This window comes from Balaenoptera acutorostrata, chromosome 19, assembly GCF_949987535.1.
Source record: "Balaenoptera acutorostrata chromosome 19, mBalAcu1.1, whole genome shotgun sequence".
NCBI classification, from domain to species: Eukaryota; Metazoa; Chordata; class Mammalia; order Artiodactyla; family Balaenopteridae; genus Balaenoptera; species Balaenoptera acutorostrata.
In genome coordinates, this window is record NC_080082.1 from 6,917,140 (window position 1) to 6,938,588 (window position 21,449).

The following is a 21,449-nucleotide window of genomic DNA, read 5'->3' on the forward strand; positions in this document are numbered from 1 at the left end:
GGCTAAATTGCTGGGTTTAATGTAGTTTCCAGTGAGGGCAAGTTAACCAAGAGGGTTGGCAAACATCAGGCCTCTTGGACTTCCAAATGAGTGTTCACTGCTGTTATTAAATCAGGAAGATGGTATTTCTAATCAGACAAGTTAAATATTTCTCAAGTTCCTGTTTAATCTACTCATTCGCTTAGGAATTTGCTTCCTCGATAGGATGGGCAGCCTGTCTCACTCGGCTTTCTCCGGGTGCCCTCTGAGGAGCTGGCTAAAGATGCAGGTTCCTGGGCCCCCCCCCCAGACTGGCTGAACGAGAACACTCTGGGATGGGCCTGCATTTCTAACTGGAGCACCCTCACACACGTGTCTAGTTGTAGAAATGATTAGGTGTATATGAGATAAATTTAGGGACTATCTGGTATGTTCCAAGTTTAGAAAAAATTTTTAAAAAAATAGGAAACAGAACCCAAGGTTTCCAAACAACATCAAGAGAAAAGACTATCTTTGTATACAACTCACTGAAATGAGAGTGATCTTTTGCTCTCGAAAAATGATCCTTGGAAAGTAGGGGAACAGTGACCTCATGAAGAATTTGGAAGGCTCAATGACTGGGGTCTCTCAGAAATACAGGGCCCTTCTCAAAGCATGAAGGGGTTTTGTGTTTTGCTCAGCATGGAAAGGAATCCCAAGACGAAGAAGTGAGTCAACCACCCCAACCTCATAGAAGAGGAAGGTGATGCTCGGACAGCCCAGGTGACTTGCCCAGGGTGACGCGGGGAAATGCAGGCCTAAGACTGTAGTTCCGGGTCTCTTCCTTCCCCGGGAGCACCTTACCAGCCCCTGCACCTGCCTGAGGAGAGGCCAACAGCTTCTAACCTTCCAAAACGAAATCAAACTAGTGCCAGGTAGACCGTCAACAAATAATCCAGTTTTGGATGCAGAAGCCCCACTGTGACCGGCCCAGCATCCCATCCTGCCGCTTTCCGTGGTCCCTGTCCCAGCTCACGGGAACTCCCACGAGATCAGCTGTCCAACCTACCCACGATTTAATAAAAGCCAGGAAAAAGGCTTTTTTCATTCTTTTCGAAGCCAGCAGCCCAGACCCAAAAGGATGCCAATCCAAGCCAAACATGATCATTAAAACAGGTCTTACCTGATTTGATTCCTTTAATGGGGAAAGTGGCATGCGCGAGAAAGTTGGGATCGCTGAACATATCTTCCTCGTAAACCACAAAGCGTAGAAACGCGAGGTTTGGGTCATAAATTTCAAACGTCACCTTCTCCTGTGTTGGAGCCCAAACAGGGCTTAGGCCGTTGTCATCTGGAAGGAGATCCAAGCTCACTCAGAGGCCCCATTCATCCTGCCCCCTCTTGGTTACACCATCTCTACATCTGCTGGCTTTGAATCTCCGTAGCAACGGTGTAAATACACATCTAGGCCAGGATCTAAGAAATAATTTTTTTCCAGTGGCATCGCAGGCCTGGCCCTCAGTAAGCAGGGGGGAGGCGACCACCGCCCCTTATAGATCTCCCACCTCAACTCCCTGGGATTGGGGGGTGGACAACAGCGCAGGAACAGGCAGGTCTGGACGAGAGAAAAGGAGACATGGGCGCCGCATCCCTCGTCTGATGGGGGAGGTGGGCTAGGCGCTCTGAAGAGACAGTGGGGTCTGGAGTTGCCAGGGGAGAACCAGCCTCAGGGAGTAAGGTAAATAGTTAACTTCCACCCTCCACAAAGGCCAGTTTCACTGGTCAGCACAGGAGCTGTTCATCGGGCTACCTTCTAGCAGGGCCAGTGGTCCCAAGCCTTAAAAGGCCCACAGTTCAGTTTTTTCCAGGCTTCAAATGGCAGAACAAGCATTCTCTGGGCTTCCCTGCCCTCTGGGTTAAGATCACCCAGCTTGGGCTGCAGGCTTTTGGGTCAGGTCAGCCACATCCTCTCTTAGCCTTGGACGCAGTAGGTAAGCAGGTGGGGCTGATGCACAGAGGGGGGGACACCCCAGAGTGATGGGGAGCTGGAGCCTTGCCGGGGCCTCCCACTGTGAGTTACAGGCTGAGAAACACGGCAGTGGGTCCATGTCCAACTCTTTCATCACGTGGCCCTTTGTTTCCCCTCTCCGAGCTGCCCGTGGCAGGCAAGGGGGATTAAGGGAAAGACCTGGACACCAGTGCGTTACCAAATCCCCGATGACTAGCATCCCCAACCTGTGATTCAACTCGCCTGAAGTTTAAGTGAAGAAAGGACCCAGCAACTTACTCACAACTGTTGTTTTGAACTTGTTGTTGTCATATTCGGCTCCGCATATTTCCACCTCCACAAAGGGACATGCAATACTTCGTCCAGGTTTGGGGAGATGACGAGCCCCCAGAACCTAGGACACCAAAAGCAAGTATTGGAACTCTCCCGGCTCCATCCTGGGCAGAGCCAACAAGTTCCACGTGGTGGGTTCTCATTTCTCCACTGGTGAAGTACTAGACCCTCCTACAGTGGACACCCCTACTGCTTCCCTTTTGTGGATGACGAAATAGGGCTGGAGAGTCAGGGAGGATTCCCACAGCTGTTAAGGATGAGCTGGGATGGGAGCCCCAGTGCCAAGCGACTCAACAGGTGGACCTCACCTGCATACAGAAACACATACGCCCAGGCCCAGGTAGGCACCTACAGAGATGGAGTTCAGTCACTCAGTTTCCCAGCCCCTCCCAGGAGAGGATGGGGGAGAATGTGGAATTCTTTTTGTAATAGGCCTTTTTTTTAATCTGTAAGAACTTTGGTTACACGTGCTTCAGTTTCTCTTCCTTAATCTTATGAGAAATGCAGTTCATTTCCCTACCTTGCATCATTTCTCAAACGGGAGAAAACAAAAACTCTAACAAAGAGACACACCTTCTCTGAAAGTTGGACCAGTTTAAAAAAGCTTTCACCCCTCAAAGTGGCCACGGTGGGGACAAGCTCTCTCCTCCACAAAGACCAGAGAGCCACTTCTCACATGTTTGATTCCCTTTTTCTGACCAGACGCTGACCTCACAGGGACCCTGGTGAACCCAGCCAGAGACGGATTCATAGCTCGCCCCCGCAAACAAGGGGAGGTGACCAAGCTGGACCTGGGAAGATGCCCTTCCCTCCCCTCTTGCCCTGCAATGACCGTGGCGGGCACTGCAATTAAGATCCTGAACCGTGTCTGGGTGTTGACGGTTTAAACCAGGAGACTGGCATCGCTAGGCAGTGGGCTGGGCCATCCCCACGCTGCACAGCCCCAGCCCCCTGCGCGAGGAAGGAGGGCTGGGCCTTACCTTGACCGTCAGAGTCATCAGGATCTTCCTCTGGGACTCGGGCGGCATGGGGTCGTACTTCTCCGCCCTCATGCTCTCGGGCTGCAGGACGTAGCCAGTCCGCCCATTGAGGGAAAACAGGGCGTGATTCATCTGCAGGTACTTATCTGGGGAGGAAGGATAACTGCTGATGAAAGTGAGGCAAGCAAAGGGGCCCCAAGGTGCTGGGTAGGGGATGATTTATACCTTTTTCCGAAAATAATTTGAGGCAGCTGTTAAAATAGGTATCAGACTCAAAAATATGGGTTTAAAAAAATCCATTAAAAACCAATGTTACTGGAAGAAAATATGGGATTAAAAAAATCTCAGACTGGGACAGCTTTCCAAGTAAGATACAAAATCCAGAACGTATTCAAAGCTAAAAATTGCCACATAAAAGTTGATGTGCTGTAGAAAAATCAATTTAACTCAACTAGACAGGTAAATATCTATATATAAATTTAACCTATTAAGAAATCTGATAAATGTGTGCTGTGAAAACCTAAACCCCCTTAGAAAAACTGGGTAAGAAGCATGAATAAAATCTGCAGAAAGGAAAACACAAATGCTTCTTAAGGACATGAAAACGTGGTTAATGTTACTCATAAAGAGAGAAGTTACCAGTAAGGGAAGCTGTGACTACAATGTAACATCAGTCAGTTTTCACCTATCGAAGACTGAAAAGTTTTGCTAAAACTAAGTGGGTGAACTTTTGCCAAAAAGGGTGTAAACATCTCGCCCGCAGTTCCCACGGAGGGCAGGGTTGCTAAGTGTCTTCGCTCAGACACTCCTGGATACAGGTGTTCAGTGGTTTTCCTCAGGGCCAAGTTGATCAAAGCTGTTTGATCCACCCTGCACTTCTGAGAATTCTGCCCCACAGATGTGCTCCCGTATCTGAAGTGACGCTCACGTACGGTTACAGGGGGCAGTGCCGTCTGTAATAGCAAATGAAGGGAAATAACCTAAACGTGCCTCAGCAGGGGATCAGTTGAAGACTGTATGGCTCTGCTCAGTGGAATCCTATGCAGGCACAAAAATACAAAGGAGGCTACTGATAAACAGGTCCTCCAAAGAGGCTTAAACAACCACCAAAGTGCAAAGCACCGTGATTAATGCCACCCGTTGCATAAAGAAGTTGTGCATGTTGGCTTTTCCCAGCATGTGATTATCTCCAGAAGACAGCCTGAGCAGCAAGCCCTCAGAGAAGGATGGGCCCGGAGAGGGGACCGGAAGACAGCCACTGAACACCTGAACCCATCTGCCTGAAGCTCAATTCCCAGACTTTTAAATTACGTGAGTGGATGCATTTCCTTTCTCTCTTAAACCGGACTGACTCCGCGTCTGTCACTTGCCATCACGGAGCCCGTCACACAAGCACCTGGCATGCCCAGTGGTCCCCTTCATCACTCTGTTCAAGGGGACGGGCTCGCGCTAGCACGCTGGCTGAACTCCGACAAACTACGCGCTCTGGCCAGCACATCACACCGGTGGCCCCAGCAGACTGCGCCTGGAATAGTGCTCCGTCATCTCAGATGTACTGGCCACAGTCAGCCCCCTCTTACCTGGAGTCTGGAAATTGAGCGCCACCATCTGGGAGCCACACAGCCAGAGGCGGAAGGGGTCGTAGTTGGACGAGTCCACCCGCTGTCCCTTGGGGTAAACGCGGGTCAGGCCCTTTTGATTGTATTTCAAGAGATCGTTGGGTTTCTGTCGGACGACGCTGTCAGCCTTTGTCTCCACGAAGGAGCGGATTTCTCGGAAGTCGGGGTTTTCTGCACAAAGAGAGGGAGTCGCATTTATTCTGTGTCTTGCACATTTTCTTAATGCCTAATGTACTGGCGGGATGTGCAGGTCGTAAAATGAAACCAGGAATCTGTCTCGGATGAGACATTCAAGTGGTTATGACGATACTGCCATAAGTGGTTCTGCTGTGGGCTCTTGCCCTCCGGTGGGGGGGGGGGGGTCCCAGATATTAACAGGGAGCCCAGTGTTCCCACAGCCTTTTAGTCTAGGATTATTGTAATTAACTTTTTGTTTGGAACTACCAGCAGCCCTGTACAAGAAACCACAAGAGCGGTACAGTTACAGAAAGGGGTGGGGGAGATGGAATCAGCAGGGAGGAGGAGATCTGAGGGGTGCAAGGTGCAGACATCGGATCCGGCTTCCTCATCAAAGGTGTCGCAGGCACAAGATGAGTGAACCCAGCATCTTGGTGGAGGGAGAATCGAATGCCAGCAGGAAGGGATGTGACAGGAGAGGGGATGCCTGGGTGGGTGAGGGGACGATGAACGGGAGGAGACATATGGGAAAACGCAAACAATTCTTCGCTCGGATGAAGCTCCGCTGCTTCACATCCAGCTGTGGTAGGAGAGCTCTTAACACGCTGAGCATGGCCAAGTCTGGTTCAGAGCTATGACATCTTTCCCTGCATGTGGAGGTACCCAGGGACCAGCCTCCCAGTGACCATTAACGCTGAGGTTTAGTACTGCTTCTCTGGTCCTCTGCCTTGGAATTACAGATTCTTGAGATCAGAGACAGGAGTTGCTCAAAAGGAGGAAGAAAATATGAACAGGACCACAATTAGATGAAAGAACTTGCTACTTTGGAGGATTTGGTAGAAGATCCATTTTTGAATCCTTCTGCAGCAGGCCAAATAATGGCCCCCAAGGATATCTAGGTCCTGATCTCTGGAACCCATGACTGTGTTCCTTATATAGGAAAGGGACTTTGCAGATTGATTAAATTGAAGGGCTTGAAAGGGGGAGATTATCTGGCCCTAAATGAAACCACAAAGTCCTTATAATTGAGAGGTAGAGTGGGATTTGAATACGTAGAAGAGAAGGCAATATGACCACAAAGGTAGAGACTGGAGTGACATGGCCACAAGCCAAGGAATGCCAGCAACCATCAGAGCTGCAAGAGGCAAGGAACAGATCCTCCTCTGGAGGGAGTGGGGCCCTGCTGACACCTTGATTTCAGCTCAGTGATACTGAGTTTGGACCTCGGCCTCCACAACTGTGAGAGAACAAATACATGTTGTTTCAGCCACCAAGTTCATAGTAGCTTGTTACAGCAGCAGAAAAACTAATCCACCCTTTAAGAGAGTTTGCCTTCTGAAGATACCAGAAGGGCCTGTTTCACCAGCATCCTCGCCCTGAGGCCAAACTGAAGGGGAGGTTCCCACTTAGCACAGTTAAGACGAGTAGGAACGGTTTTCACAGCGCCACACTCAAATGGAATCAAGAGTTTTCACCGAGGTTGGGGGGCAGAGTGATGGCAGACGGTACCTAGGTTGTCCTTGGTCTTGCTGGTTGGTTTGCAGTAGACGACGAGGTCCGAGAGCTCGATGGCGATGGACTGGTTCTTCTCCCAGTACTTCATGTTGTTCTCCTGTGTGGAGCCAACCTTGAGTTTCAGCCCTCAAGCCGGCACCTGAGAAATCCCATCCTCCCAGCACCTGGCAGGCGTTTTCCTCCTCTGGGTCCCGTCTTCTCTCCTCTTGGCCCTCACACATGCTCACATCTTAAATGTGGTGGAAAGTTCTCCCTTCCCCTGCCCCTCCTCTTACTTTGGAAATTCTCCACCAAGCTGTCTCCACCCAGGATCGGTGTCTAGCTCAGTCTCTGACCACAACTCTGGAGGATACAGGGGAACGAGGGCTCTTGTTTGTCACCACCCCTCTCTCAACCCTCGGCTGTCGGCCCGCTGCCCTATCCCTCCCTCCTGAAACCACGCTGTTACAGTTCATCAGATCCTAGCTCTCCAAGCCCAGGGCCTCTCTAGGCCGTGGCCTCCTTGCGCTCACTCGCCGTCCCCCGCACCCCACCTCCCTGCAATGTGCACCTCTCTGTGCAGAGGACTCTCCATGGCCCGGGCCACACACCAAGGACTTGGGAGCCACTCGCCCTCAGGGGACCCACGGTCAAATCCCTCTCCAGGTAAGGATGGGCTCTTACTCCACTCCAAACCAGGCAACCCTCTCTGGCCTCACCAACTTCTGACCCGTCCTCCCATTGGCCAAGTGGGGGAACCCTAAAGAGAACATCGTACGCAGATGATAACGTTCACCATCTGGGAGGCTGCTTGGCTTCAGGCAGTGCACACTAAGTGCCTGATGGATGTCACACCTCAGCCCACCCATCCCTGGGAGGTAGAATTTATCTCCATTCTTCCACGACATTACAGCACACACACACAGGTTGAGTAGCTTACCCCGGGCTCCACTGCAGGCTGAGACCAGATGCTTAAGCAGTCGGCCTCACCTGTGTTACCACTCTGCTTCGCCCCCTCTACCCCCTCAGCCACCAGGTACTGGAGGAGGCCCGTCTGAAAGGCCCCCAGGCTCACCTCCCAGGTCCCTCTGAACCGCAGCAGCGACGTCCTGGCTCCTCCTCCTGCCGCCCCCACCCTCCTCCCTCCTCCCTCCTCCGCAGGTCCCTCGGATCCCTTTTCCTTCTGGACCCCGCCCCAATCACTCCTTCCCCAGGACGCCTTCCTGGATGACTCTGTCCAGGCCTGGGAAAGAGATGCTGCATCCTTCAAACCTTCCGGAATGCCCACTGCCTCACCCGGTCTTGGCCTTGCACTGTCTCTCGTCCCACTATCCTATGCTGGTGCCTTTCAACACTAGTGTCCAGCCCTGTGTCCACACTGAGACACGTCCCTTGGGAGCAGGACCCTGCAGGTGGTGAGTCTTCTGGTGACAGGCGGTGATTTGGTGACCGGAGCATCACAGTGGTTACAACCGTGGGGACTGGACTCAGAGGCGGGTTTGAAAGCTGCCCTGATTTGCTGGCTCTGCCAACGGGGAAAGTCACCTAGCCTCTCTGTGCCTCAGTTTCCTCAACTGTACGATGAGGCTAACTTGAATACCTAACCTCCTGGAGCTATTGTGAGAATTAAATAAGGAGGCCTCTGCCCTCGCCGATCATGTGGCAAACAAGGGGTGTGACACGGATTGCCCCAGAAATGCCTTTCCGGGCCAAGGACAAGAGCATCCACTTTTTAAACAAGCAGGCGAGGGCACCCGATTTCTTCTGTAAGAATGCCTCCACCCCATGACTGCTGACAAAAATCCTGGGGCCCAAGTGGACCCTGGCAATGACCAGCAAACAAGCTTTTTACATGAGCTCTGGCAGCAGCGGCATCACCAGGGAAGGTTTGAACGTGAAATCTGCCCTAGTTCATCGAAGCACACCCAGTTTTCACCAGTCCTTCCCACACGCCCTGAATGTTCCTGGGCACAAAGCAAGCTGTAGCAGCAAGGCTCAAAGGGCTGGTGTGGGTGGGGTGGGCACGGAGCAAGAGACAAAGAAGGTGTCAGCCACATAGTCTACGGCCAGATGCTGTCAGGGAGACTGAAGCCTTAGCTAAGCTCAAACCTCAGGTGTTCTTTCCTAATCCTTATGTCAGTTTGGCTTTGTCCTCTTAGTACACGATTTTCCCGGCACGTTATTTGGGGAGAGGAAACCCTAGCAACAACACAGCTCACTTCTAAGGACAATACGCCCGCCTGAAGTCAGGGTGGGTTGAGCCAAGCCACAGCTGTGTCAGAGTGTGGACCTCTGGCCTCCCCAAGCACAGAGCCATGATGGGTTATGGGGCATCACTCTTTCTCAACCTCAGCAGAAAACAGTATCAGTTCAAGATGAAATACCAGTTGCTACTGCAAAATTGTAGAACAGTTACTCTCCAGACCCACAGACTTTGCCCATAGGCCATCTCAGTGTTTGGAATCACAACACACTTCGTTGGTCAGGCTTTGCAAACTCACTAACTAGATGGATCTTAGTGACTGGTCTTGTGCCACTTGACTGAAAGAAGCCAGAGATTGTGTAAAATTACAGAGCCCTGAGCAGGCTCCTAGGGCCTCGGTGAGCAGCTCCGGGCAGTGAGCTGAGAGCACACCTCGTGTTGCCTTCCCAGTGGCAGGATGGATCCACCTTCCTCGTTCCCACACCGGCAAGCCCTACAGCTGGTTGTGTTTAGAGTGGAACCTTTGTCAATTCTGCTGACTCCTGTTTTGTTTTGTTTTGTTTTTTAACATTCATATGAAATGTGATAAGACTAAGCAGATGTAAAAGCTAACTAAAAAGGAATGTAGGGCTTCCCTGATGGTGCAGTGGTTGAGAATCTGCCTGCCAATGCAGGGGACACGGGTTCGAGCCCTGGTCTGGGAAGATCCCACATGCCGCGGAGCGACTGGACCCGTGAGCCACAATTACTGAGCCTGCGCGTCTGGAGCCTGTGCGCCGCAACTAGAGAAAGCCCTCGCACAGAAACGAAGACCCAACACAGCCATAAATAAATGAACAAATAAATTTTTTTTTAAAAAAAGCAGAAATAATAACATATTAGTATAAAAAAAAAAAAAAAAAGGAATGTAGATCCAAGGCAGAGAACAGCAGCCTTGAAGAGCTAGGCTTAGTTTCAGAAACCGTCATGTGCTGGGGAATGAGGGGGACAAGCTTCAGGTGAAGTCACATTTTCCCCCCTTAGGAGAAACGGAGAGAGCCAGGAAGCGCCAGGCAGAGGTTGTCAGCGCCATGCCCCTTCCCTCCGAGCCCCACACCCAGATGGGGCTTGCGTGCCTGGGAATAAAGCCTACAGGGGACGGTGGCTAAAGGCTTCCTCCCCACTAGGGTTTTCCTCCATTCTCAGCTAGACGGGCCTAGAATCCCAAACACGAGGACATGCTCAGGACAGCCACGTGCTGGCAAATGGTGCCAGACAGATGATGACGACAAGCACTCAACCGACAATGAAAACACACCTAGAAGAAGATAGGAGGAAATCAGCTTTCAAACGAACCGCAGGACAGTGGCAACCCCCTGCGCCTCAGAGCTGTACTGCACTGGAGGCACCAAGGGCCGATGAGATGGCCCCGTGGGGGAAAGTGGGAGGAGCCTTGTTGGCCACAAGCTCGTGGTTCATCCCGAGTCACTGATGTGACTGATGTGATGACGTGACAGGTCTTGCAAAGAATAAGGACCCATGTGTCGGGCCTCTGACTAGATTCTGGGACGGGGGAAAGACGGCAGGCCCTGCCAGGGAGGGTGCCCATCTGAACAGCCCTCTGCACAAAGTCTTCTAAAGAAGAGGACTTCACTCCAGGGTGTTGAAAGGATGAGTCAGGGGGCCTCTGGTGACCAGAGACTGGCCAAGGTGCAAAGTCCCCCACAGGGGGAAGAAAAGATCAAGCCAAGTACACTGGAGGAGGGACACTCATCAGTTATAACCAGAGATCAGAGGGATCCAAGAGGTCCTGAGAAAGCTTTAAAATCAGTCCTTTGGGTCAAGATTGGCCATAGAAGCAACTGGGTACGTGGGAAACCCTAGAATTTCTTCCCAGTTCCACGGCCACAAGAAAGAGCAGACAGCACCTTGCTCCGTCATCCAAGACACAACAACACTTCCGCATGTCCTCCTGGCATGAAGACAACATGATGATTAAATCCTGTGGTGACCTGAGCCCTTGCCGTATGTCAGGCTCCGGGCCAGCACTTTCTATGCATCATCTCCTATCATCTTGTGAGTTAGGTATCTGGCTCCTCATTTTACTGACAAAGAAACTGACAAAGGCCCAGAGAGGTGTGGTTACCTGCCCAGCGTCCAACCCTGCCAGGATGCAAATTCCAGTTGGCTTAATTCTAAACCTCCCGTTCTTACCTAGAACCCCGCCCTTTTCAAAAGACCTCCAGACAAACCCTAATGCTCTGTTGAGGATGAACCCTCAAAAGCTCATTCCCATGAGTGGGAGTGGAAGTTCCCCCCCACAAGGATACAAACTTCTGGAAGGAAAGGGCTGTGTCTTGTCGATTACAGTATGCCCAGGGCCCTTTCCAGTCCAGAGAGGGGAGCTCAGTGAACGTGCGCTGGGAGGATCCAGGCTGCTTTGAACAGTATTTAGAAACAAGAAAACATGCCAAATGAGGAAGGCAAAACTTTCTTGTTAAGACACACAGGGCCCGACAGGCCCCAAACATCTAGGGTCACTGCACACACCGTGAGCCGTCAAAGGTTCAAACCAGACCCAGCTCCGCAGGTGGACCTCCAGTACCCGTTTCCTCTCTGCAGTGCTCCTGTGGTCTGGACCGCCCTCCCTCTGCCCCCTGAACTCTGTGGGGCCGCTGGGCCTGCTCCTCCGGCAGCCCAGACCCACCCCACCTCAGCAGAGTACCACAAGCCTGAGAATACCAGGCCCCCCTGAGCCCAGGTGAGCGAAAGAAAGGCTTACCTTGGTGTCGATCTTCCAGGTGATCTCGCGGATGCTCTGGAACCACTCAAACAGTTCCTCCACCTTGTCTGTGGCAAACTCCACGGGAGGGTCGCCCTGCTTCTTGGGCTCCAAGATAAAGACGAAAGGCTTCTGGTTCTTCCCCTGTGGGGCTTTTACTTTGGGAAAGGATAACAAAAGGCCTGATCAGCCTGTTAGAAAGCCAAAGAAGACCAGATTTCCACCTCCCAGGCCACTTCTCTTATGACCCCAACCCAACCATCACTGTCAAAGTCAGCGCTGACTGGGACATCTACCTCGTATCAGGTAGCGGTCGATGTCTTAATGCGCAGTTCCTGTGAATGTGACCTTATTTGGAGATGGGGTCTGTGCAGATGTACATAAGGATCTCAGGATGAGATCATTCCTGCATTTTGGGTAGACCCTAAATCTAGGAACCAGTGTCCTTCATCAGAGAAAGGAGAGGGAATTGGAGGCAGAGACACAGGGGCGTTAGTTGGCCATTGAAGATGGAGGCAGAGATTGGAGTGATGAGCTTAAGCCGTGGACCGCCAGCAGCCACGAGCAGCTAGGCATGGAATAGGTTCTCTCTGCAGGGAAAGTATTTTCTAGAAAGAGAAAATGAAGGCTACGAGAGGAGAAATTATTGGCCAAATGATATCCTCAGCAAAGATCTCTGGGCTCTCACGTGCCAGGCACTGCTCTGTATCTTATTTAAGTCTAATCACAGCTTTTTGGGGTGCTACTCCTGTTCTGCCCATTTCACAGGAGGGGAAACGGAGACTTGTTGAGGCACAGTAACCCATGGAAGGTCACAGAGCTGGTAGTGGCAAAGCTGAGGCTCAAGTCAGACCTGACTCCAAGCTCCCTCCTCATCACCCTGAGCCACGTGCCTGTGCAAATTCAGCGCAGGATGATACAAAGGGTGACAGCAGGGAGGGCACGAGCCCCCAGTGCCCCAGACCCAGCTTGTCTGATAACTCGCAGTGGAAGCTCCAGCAGCTTCTGTGGTCACTACGGGGCTTGGTTTTCTCATCTGTGAACTGGAACCAAGAATCCTTCGCCCACCTGCCTAGGCTAGTGGACTGACGGACTGCAGGGGGCACGGAGGCCGGCTACGGAAACACGGGCTGCTCAGAGAAGAAAGGTGCTCTGGCTTCTTGCCCAGAAACTCTCTCCTCACTGCCTTCAGCTCCTTCGTCTGGAAGCTGCTATGTGCTCACTTAAAAGGCCCAGGAAGCACCATGCAAATCACACCCCTGCCACCACAGTTGAGGCTGTGGGCTCCCTCCTGCACCAGACTCTGAGGGGGAGGCCAAGTTTCCTGACACCCAGCTGAGCTGCCAGGAAGCTGCAGCTCTGAGAGGGGAAATGACAGGCCCAGGGTCTCGCAGCAACTGAGAGGCAGAGCTGGGCTAAGAAGCAGACACCCCCAACTCTATGCTCCACTGCAGCCCAGCCAACATCTCAGCTCCTCCTAGAAAAGCATGGGAGACCCAGGCAGACCCCTGCAATGAGGACGATGATGTTGGGAATAACAACAGCCAACATTGGTCCAGCACTTAATATATACGCACCAGGGTATATAATAACACCAGATTATAGCGCTTTATGGATGTTAATAGCACAGCAATCAAGATGTAAGATGACAGTCACTGACCAGCTTGGCCCAATACTCAGCTTCAGCATCCAAGTCGAAGCCAGAAGGACCCAGGACAGCTGACCCCCTGTCTGGGGCGGTCCTGAGGCCAGGCTGGAGGGAGATTTGGGGGGGAATCTGGGCTGAGACCATGTGTGCACATACCAACATTATAGGTGTTGAGATCCAGTATTCCTCTGCAAAGAGACCCTAAGGGATTGTCTTCAATAATCTGTGAAGAAACAAGACATAACTCACGTTCGTCTTAAAGGGAATAATGAAAAGATAACCAGTTTCCAAAGCACACCGTTTAGCAGAGGCACTGCCTGTGGAACTGTTTAAAATGCATTTTCATTACAGGCTACGTCCACGGGGAGAGAGCTAAATAATGAAGCATGTTGCTGATGGGGACCCAGCAGCGAGCAGGTGCTGGCAGGTTCAGCGTTTCATTTTCCAATCTGTAAAAAGGCGCCTTGTGAATTCCAGAGCAGGTTTCAAAGCATTTCCGTGGATCTGGTTTCAGAAACACCCTAGACCCTTTTTCTTCTGACATTATTAGGAAATGGGACTGGCCTCCTTTCCAGGCCCAGCTCAAGAACCTTTTGTGGCTCCGTGTGTCCTGTGGGAGCAACACCTAAGCTCTGCAGTCTGGCCTCAAGGCTTTCCGGGCCCTGCTCAGTCTTCCAGCTCTTCCTCTCGCTGCACGTTTGAACCATCCCAGGGGTCAGGTGAGGTGGGGAGTTTCCTGGTCTTGGGAAAGCTGGAAGAACTGTGTATCTGCCCATCACGTGTACTACCCCACCGCTCCCCCAGGCTAATGCCGACTGTGAGGGTAAAGCGCACTGCGGGATGGACACGGCTGGGGAGCGGGAGCAGGGGGGCGTTCAGGTCTCTGCCTCAGGCCGAGCGCAATGAACAAAACTGTGTTTCCACCACCACACCTTTGCTTAGGCTGTACCTCCCACCTGCAGTTCCCTTCTGCTGGTCTCTGGCTGCTGAACTCTAACTTGACTTTTAACACTCAAAGGCCTCTTCCTCCATGCAGCCTTCCTAAAGTGCCCCGAGTCTCGTAGAAGAAAGTCTAAGATTCCAGCCTTGGAGCACTGCTGTCACACTGAAAGTAGCTGCTCTTCGGGCCTTCTGAGCAAGAGGCAGCGGGGAACAGAAACCAAGTTTGCAATGTCACCAGGAGGGCCTCGACTCCCCTCTCCCTTGGGCCAGCCTGCTTACACCAAGCACGTTCTGAACGTCAGGCTGGCCAGACGAAATGTTTCATTCGCAAGCCGCTTTAAGCAAAGGACATGGCCGTGGCCGTTTTCACTGCGGAGGGAAGCCTTCCAGCCCAGCGCAGCCTGATTTAAACCTGTCTTGTCACAGTGACCTTCACCCACAACTTGGGGGACAGTCCCAATTTCCCCGTCACTCTGCTGTCCCTCTCCGGGAGCTCCTTGGGGAACACAGGACAATGCATGCAAAATGTGGAGCTGGCTCAGTGGACCCCCCAGAACAGGATGGGCGGGTCCCTCCCTGTGATGAACGATGGAGACTCACCTGCTTTTCCAGCTCCTCCCCATCAGCTGTTGAAATGTCTTCAACGTAATTGGACGGGAAGTACTGCTGGATTCTGGTTCCGTAGTCTCCTTTCCACCTACAGGGAAACACAGAGGGGATCAGAGGGCCTCGGCCAAGCGGTGTTAATGATCCTCACTGCTCACTAGCCCCCAGCCGATGGGGGAGGGGGAAGGCGGCAAGTGACGGAGTGGCCGGAGGAGGGGGTCGTGATCTGTGACAGCGGAGCCTATCAAACGGAGCCTCTGCCTTTTTTTTTTTTTTTTTTTTTTTAATCAGCAGTGAGTTCTGGGGGTCACGTCCTCCCCTTACCATGATCCTAGTGTTTGGTCAAAGCCACCAAAAGTCAAAAGTTTCAGTACTTTAAGTGGATATCAGACGCCGTACAAGACGAAAGCTCAGCTCTAGCGGAGGCCCAGCCCCCGTTTCAGGGAGGGCTGTGAATTTAGAGACAGGGGTGGGATAAGGAAGGTTCTGGAGCCAGACGGCCTGGAATCAAACCCAGTTCCACCAACAGCTACGAGGTGCTCTGTGCCTCAGACCCTCCATCTGTACGTGGGGATCATCCCAGTGCCTCCCTCAGAGGATTTTATTGGGACTATATGAGTTAACATACACTACAAGCTTTGAGTAGCACCTAGTACATATTAAGCGACCAACGGTGTTGGTTCTTGTTACTCAGCTAAAATCGTGCCCCCCACCCCTGACCTTCCCACCTCTGTAGCAACACTAATAACACGAGACATAATCAACTTTTCGTACGTGTCTTGACTCAACCAAACTAGCGGCACCTCCAAGATGTCCCCCCAGGTCCGGTGCCTGGACATGCAGGGCTCCTCCTCCAACCCCTCTTGTGGGCCACTTTCTGCAGCCAGGGGGCTCCTTCCAGAATGCACCTCTGACCCCACCATACCAATAGCTCCCGAGGCCTTCAAAATTAAGCCTAGACTGTTCAGCCTGGCAATCAAAGCTTGGAATGCTATGGCCCCAGGGACTCCTGGACCCTGACTCCTACCTCTCCGTGACTTGAACCTGATATTCATTCCAGACCACCTGTGGCCACCTCCCCACGTGGCCCTGCCATGCTGTCTAACTTCTATGCCTTGGCCCATGCCCTTCATAGCCAGCTTGCTCCGAACCATTTAAGACTCAGCTGGGGCCTTCCTCTTCCAAGGAGCCTTCCCTGATTGCTACCTAGGCTGAGTGCTCTTCCTCTGTGCTCCTTGGCATTTGTCCCCACAGCTGTCAAACCAGTCCGCGCCTTATATTTAACTTAACAATTATACATTGGTCGTCCCCTCTACATGAGACCTTTCTCGGTCTTCATCAAATTTATACTCGGGGGCACATAACAAATGTTTGTTAACCTGAATAAGCAGAGAGGACTGACTGTCCCATGACCTGGTGGAAACACAGAATTGCCAGTTGTGAGCCTGTTTCACACTCTTTTCACCTTCATTTCTCCAGACCCATCTCCGGCAAAGTCTGGCTGTATTCAGGGCGACTGTATGGACCATTTGCCCAGAACTGAATGGTTTATACCTGTGGTCCAGGTGTAGTATCAACACTGTATTCCCTCCACTCTGGAATGCATCCTGGTTTGAACCACAATTATTTGGTCCTCTAGTCTGGGAGGATGCAAAAAAATGTGGTCTGAGGCAGACATCCCACTAGGTGGCAATACTGTCACCAGGGAGAGAATAAGAAATGAGGGGACTTCAGCTGGGCATAAGGTTTACCCTCAGTCCTCACTAAAGGCACTTACTCCAGTCTCTTAACTCATCTTGAGACAAGATCTCTGGGGATCCAGGTAAGAAATGGGTTGGAAAGAGGGGGTTCTCCAAATTAAAAAAAAACAAAAAACAAACAAAAAGAAAGTCTGAACACCTCTGGATCTAGCACATGAGTAAGTAAAAAGTGTGGCCTCTTGAGTCAGAAGGCCTGGCTTCAAATCTCAGGCTGCTGTGTGACCCTGGACAAGTTACTGCACTTCTCTGTGCCTCAGTGTCCTCATCTGTAAAATGCAGGTAAAAACAGAACCAACCTTATAGGGTCACTCTGTGCATTAAATGAATTATTTCAAATGAAGTGCTTAAGACAGTGCTTGACAATGCTCCATTCAGGCTGCTATTCAGATTTCTAAGTCAGGTCCAGCTGTCTTGCAGGAGGAAGAGGTGCCAATTTTGGAAGGTGCTTGAGTCTCTGCAAGTGCTCATGGTTATGAACAAGTCCTTATGGCTCTAAGGTAGAAATCATCCCATGAACCCACTTGCCTAAGGACCTATGGATGGGCAGAGAATTCTTATTCCCAGGTGAAAAAGGGGAAGAGGTAACTCAACCCTCAAACACCCAGGTGCCTTTGGCCTAAAAATGTACCTCTTCAATCCAGGATGGGGCCATTGCATAGGGCGTGGGACTAAGCAATAGCACAAGAATTTGAATTTAAAATAATGCACAGGCTTGTGCTGTTTAGTAGCTGGACCTTGGAAAGCTTCATTCACTGCATCTGTAAGTGGGGATAATCATAGTCCTAACTCTGCAGGGTTGTAACAAGGATTTGGTTAATGTATGAAAGCAGTTAGCATAGTGCTTGGCACACAGTAAGACCTCAAGAAATGGCAGCTGCTATTATAATTAAAATAATACATAATATGATGTGATGATATGATAAAGGACATGATAATTGTTATTTTATTTATCCACTTTTCTGAATAGAGCATGCATCAGTCACCTTCCCACAGAAAGTACAACAGGTCAAAGCCAGCCCAGAACAGCAGATAAAGGGGTCAGAGCTCCACCAGCACTTGAGTCTCACCACCAAAAAGGGACAACTCAAGGGGCCCAGCTCCCCTCAGCCTTACCAGCCCCCAGGCTCCTTGGAGACATTGTGGATGAGGGCGCCACGGCAGAAGCTCAGCTCATCGCTTTGCTTGGCTTTGTAGTCATACAGAGCTTTCACGGTTCTCTGAGGCTTTCAGGGAAAACAAGAAGGTAAAAAGGTCAGGCCGGGCGACATCAGCAGAAGGAGGCGGCTGCATTTTCTGGCACGTGTGGTTCTTCTCAAAAGAGAGGGAGGCTTTAGTCCAAGGTTACAGCGCCATCTGCTGGTGAAGGGCTGGCACTGCCAGGGAGCCACGGCCCCGAGGACGTATACCAGGGAGTGGGGATGGGGACTGGCCTAAGTCAGAGCCTAGGGCACCTCAGAGTGAGCCAGTATTGCTCGATTTCCTCAACAAGGAAAGGACACGCCTTTCACATTAAGCCACAACCTCCACCTCTGAAGTCCTCAGTGCCTATGCTCCTGGAAGTCCGTCCTCCCAGAAGTTCAAGCTCGACACCGTTTCTGGACATCCCCAAGTCTCACCAGCATTTTTACCTAGGCCAGTGATCCCCTAACTAGACTCCTGAAGGATGCTGACATTTTGCAAGAGTAACTGAGGTGCTCCTCCATGAAATTCACCAAAAGGGGGTCTCTGCACTGGCAGAAACAAGACAGAACTTAGGACAAAATTTCTCTTCGGTGTATTTGCTTTAATGCCGGCTGCTTGGCAAGCATGAATCAATGACAAAATGAACACCCACACAGCAAGCAAACTCTAACAGGAAAACCTCAGAAACCACCAGCCTGTTTAGATCAGCAGCTGCCCCTCCCCCGACCCAAGGAAATGGGGATGGGGGTTTTATAAGGAATCCATAAAACTGCTCCTCAGAGCATGGGCTATGGAGTCAGACACGTGGGTTAAAATCCTTGGTTTGCCCCTTCCTTACCAGCTATATAATCTTGAGGCTCACTCAGCCTCAGTTTCCTCATCTGTGAAATAGGAATTAAAACTTTACATACTTTACAGGGTCATTGAGACTATTAAATGAGATAATGCATGAAAGGATAAAAATGACAATAGCTAGCATTTCTTAGTCAAAGCCCTGTTCTAGGCCTTTTATCTATAGTATCTCCTTTAATCCTCACAACAACCCTAACAGGTAGGTAAGCAGTAGGAGTATATCCTGTTTTACAGATGAGGAAATAGAGGTACACAGAGATGAAGTATGCTTGCCCAAAGTCAACCAACAACTGCTAAGTGACTGAGCAGAGAAAGAACCCATTAATATGAGTTACTGCCATAGTTCGTGATGTTCCATAAGAAGCAATGTGGGTTTTACAAGCTTTGCCATAGGAACCTCCAACCAGAGCTTTTGCCCTTGACTCCCCCACCTGCAAACAGTGCAGGCTGTACCTGTGCATCCTGCTTCAAGGGCAGACTTAAGGACCAGAGCCACATCTTTCCCCATGAAATTCTATAGGTCACTGCCAGACTCCAAGGCCACAGGGAAGGTATAGCCAGTGGCAGAGGGGGGGGGGGCGTGTGCCATATAACGGCTTCCACAGGAGCAAGTGTCCAGCCTGACAGATGGCAGAAGAGGTCCTCATGTCAGGCCCCTCATGAACTAGAGAAATGAACCACCATTGGGCGACCAAGCAGGCATGTGGCACAGCAAACTGGCTAAGAGTGCACTCCTGGGAGCATCCAAATCCCAGCTCCACACCTTCCTCAGCAATTATTCAACCTCTGTGTACCTCAGTTTCCTCATCTGTACAATGGGCACAAAAATGGTACCTAATACCTGGGGCTGTTATGCGGACTAATGAGCCATCATGTGCTTAGAACAATGCTCGCTATGTGGTCATCAGTATGTGCTAGCTGTTATTACTGATCTAATCACTCCAGTTCTAAGAACTCATTTAAAGGACATAAAGCAAAAGATACAAAGCCTCACAGGTGAGGAAGTTCAGTTTAGTGTTAATGAGAAGAGCACAGCCTAGAAACAACCCAAATGGCCATTGATGGGGACATAGCTAAATGGGCACAGTTACCCAGAATATTCTACAGCATAAAACACACTCTCTTTTTAAGTTAAAATTCCAGTCCATGTATTTCATCTAAATTGCTTGGCCCACCAGGTTAAACAAAAATGGTCATTAACTAGCTTAGCAGTGGAGAAACTCAACCTGTGGCAAAGCAGCAGGTGAACAAAGCAGAATAAAAATGGCAGGTGCTGGTGGTGGTGACTATAAAATACATCTCCATGCGGACAAAGACCAGAAGGGACAGAACACCCAGAAATGCAGACAACTACTGCATTAGGATGGTGAGACCAGGGCTGATTATTTTTCTTGCTTTCAAAGTGTCTTTTTTAATTGTTACATCATTTTTTCAATCACAGTAATAATAATAATAATAATTTTATCTTGAAGCACTCACCATGGTCTGGCAGCTTGCGATCAAATTCTGCATACAATCATGTTTTACTTGGCTCACTTAGTGTAGGGAGACTTTCTCTACAACTTGGCTTAGTTGCCAGGATTTTATAATGGGGAGATTTCACATCAAACATCCAGATTACTGGCTTGTCTTGAGAAATCAGAAGACCCAGCCTGATCTCTGGAAAGGCAGCCATCAACTCCTAACGGGGAGTGGCTGCCCTTGAGATGGGCCGTGTGTCCCCAGTTTACCGTGGCCTCCACCAAACCCTGACACCTGGCTGACGTGAGGCCATGTCATTCTCAGAACCAAAGCCATCTGTCACTTCTAATAAAAGTTTTTGCTATTCAGCCAAGTCCCCTAATGCCTTTCACACCCAGTTCCATTCACCCACAACTTTTCAAGACTTCATTTCTTGCTGAAAGGGATTTGCATTGGCCAAGGATTATAAACTTAAACAAATTTCTCTCTGGATTTCTACAGAGCCCACCAGCAGGGCCCCTTCCTAAGTGAGAACTGTACACTAATCGTGTACCAGACGTCCCCCCAAACAGAAAATTCGCCACCGTTCTTCCTCTGCAGGCCCAAACTAAATTTGAGATGAAACCAGGAGCTGCAGGCTAACAGTAAAATCCAGGCCCACCCGCATGAAATGACACAGCAGCTGGGGTGGGAATGTAAGATACCGTTTGCACTGCAAAGAGGTCACTGAACCAAATGGAATTTATGAACACCACAGGCTCGGTCACTTAGCAAGAAACATTTGAAAGACTTTTAATTAGAAGCTGTGTGGCCCAAAGGTGGTTCATCAAACTTCAGAATTTTAGCAAAACACAGTCGCGTTTGGATGGAATTCTATTAACCTCTTCCCTGAAACTAGATGTCGTATTGTCAATCATCATTTTCTTCTCAAAAAAAAATGTTTGGGTGGCCAAGTTTTCCAAAATGCTCCCTCACCCTCTTTTAACTGGGGGGGGTGGACCCCATGTCGATCTAGTGACTAAGGAATAGCGTGAATTGGAAGTTCGGCACTGTACCATGGAAGGATTGATTTCACTGGGATCCACATACATCCTGCTGACGTCATAGAGGGAGTTTACATCTCTTTCCTGAAAAAGAACAGAGAAAAATAAATGGAGCCATCCACGCTCCCGGGACAGCCCTTACTTAGAACAGGGAGGCTAGGCACCCTCGTGGTTTCCTGCCCTCTAGCAGAAGAGCTGAAACCTCATAGTTTACTCACCTTGTGGGTGGAGACGGTAAAAAGCTATTAAGAAGTTCCCCAAAACTTGGAAATTTTACCCCAAAATGAGAGCGGCCCCCACGTGGGCCTACGCCGTGCCAGGCACTGTGCTCCTTTGTAAAAAAAAAAAAAAACACACCCTGAGATCCAGTGGTGTGCTGGAGCGAGCTCACCGCTCCTCCTGACCCACGTTCAATGTCGGCA

The 21,449-nt window shown here is 50.5% G+C and overlaps 1 protein-coding gene across 3 annotated transcripts in view; it reads right to left on the minus strand.

The window, feature by feature from the left end:
* PLCG2 (phospholipase C gamma 2) overlaps positions 1 to 21,449 on the minus strand; it is a 208,206-nt gene that overhangs the window by 25,465 nt on the left and 161,292 nt on the right. For all 3 annotated transcript variants that reach the window (XM_057534982.1, XM_057534980.1, XM_057534981.1), the window contains exons 21-30: positions 21,040 to 21,111; positions 17,603 to 17,712; positions 14,724 to 14,820; positions 13,338 to 13,404; positions 11,534 to 11,691; positions 6,585 to 6,687; positions 4,860 to 5,069; positions 3,280 to 3,425; positions 2,246 to 2,360; positions 1,142 to 1,309 (exon numbers count right to left, since the gene is read on the minus strand). In XM_057534982.1, coding sequence (XP_057390965.1) covers positions 1,142 to 1,309; positions 2,246 to 2,360; positions 3,280 to 3,425; positions 4,860 to 5,069; positions 6,585 to 6,687; positions 11,534 to 11,691; positions 13,338 to 13,404; positions 14,724 to 14,820; positions 17,603 to 17,712; positions 21,040 to 21,111 — 1,246 coding nt within the window. The remainder of the gene's footprint in view (positions 1 to 1,141; positions 1,310 to 2,245; positions 2,361 to 3,279; positions 3,426 to 4,859; positions 5,070 to 6,584; positions 6,688 to 11,533; positions 11,692 to 13,337; positions 13,405 to 14,723; positions 14,821 to 17,602; positions 17,713 to 21,039; positions 21,112 to 21,449) is intronic.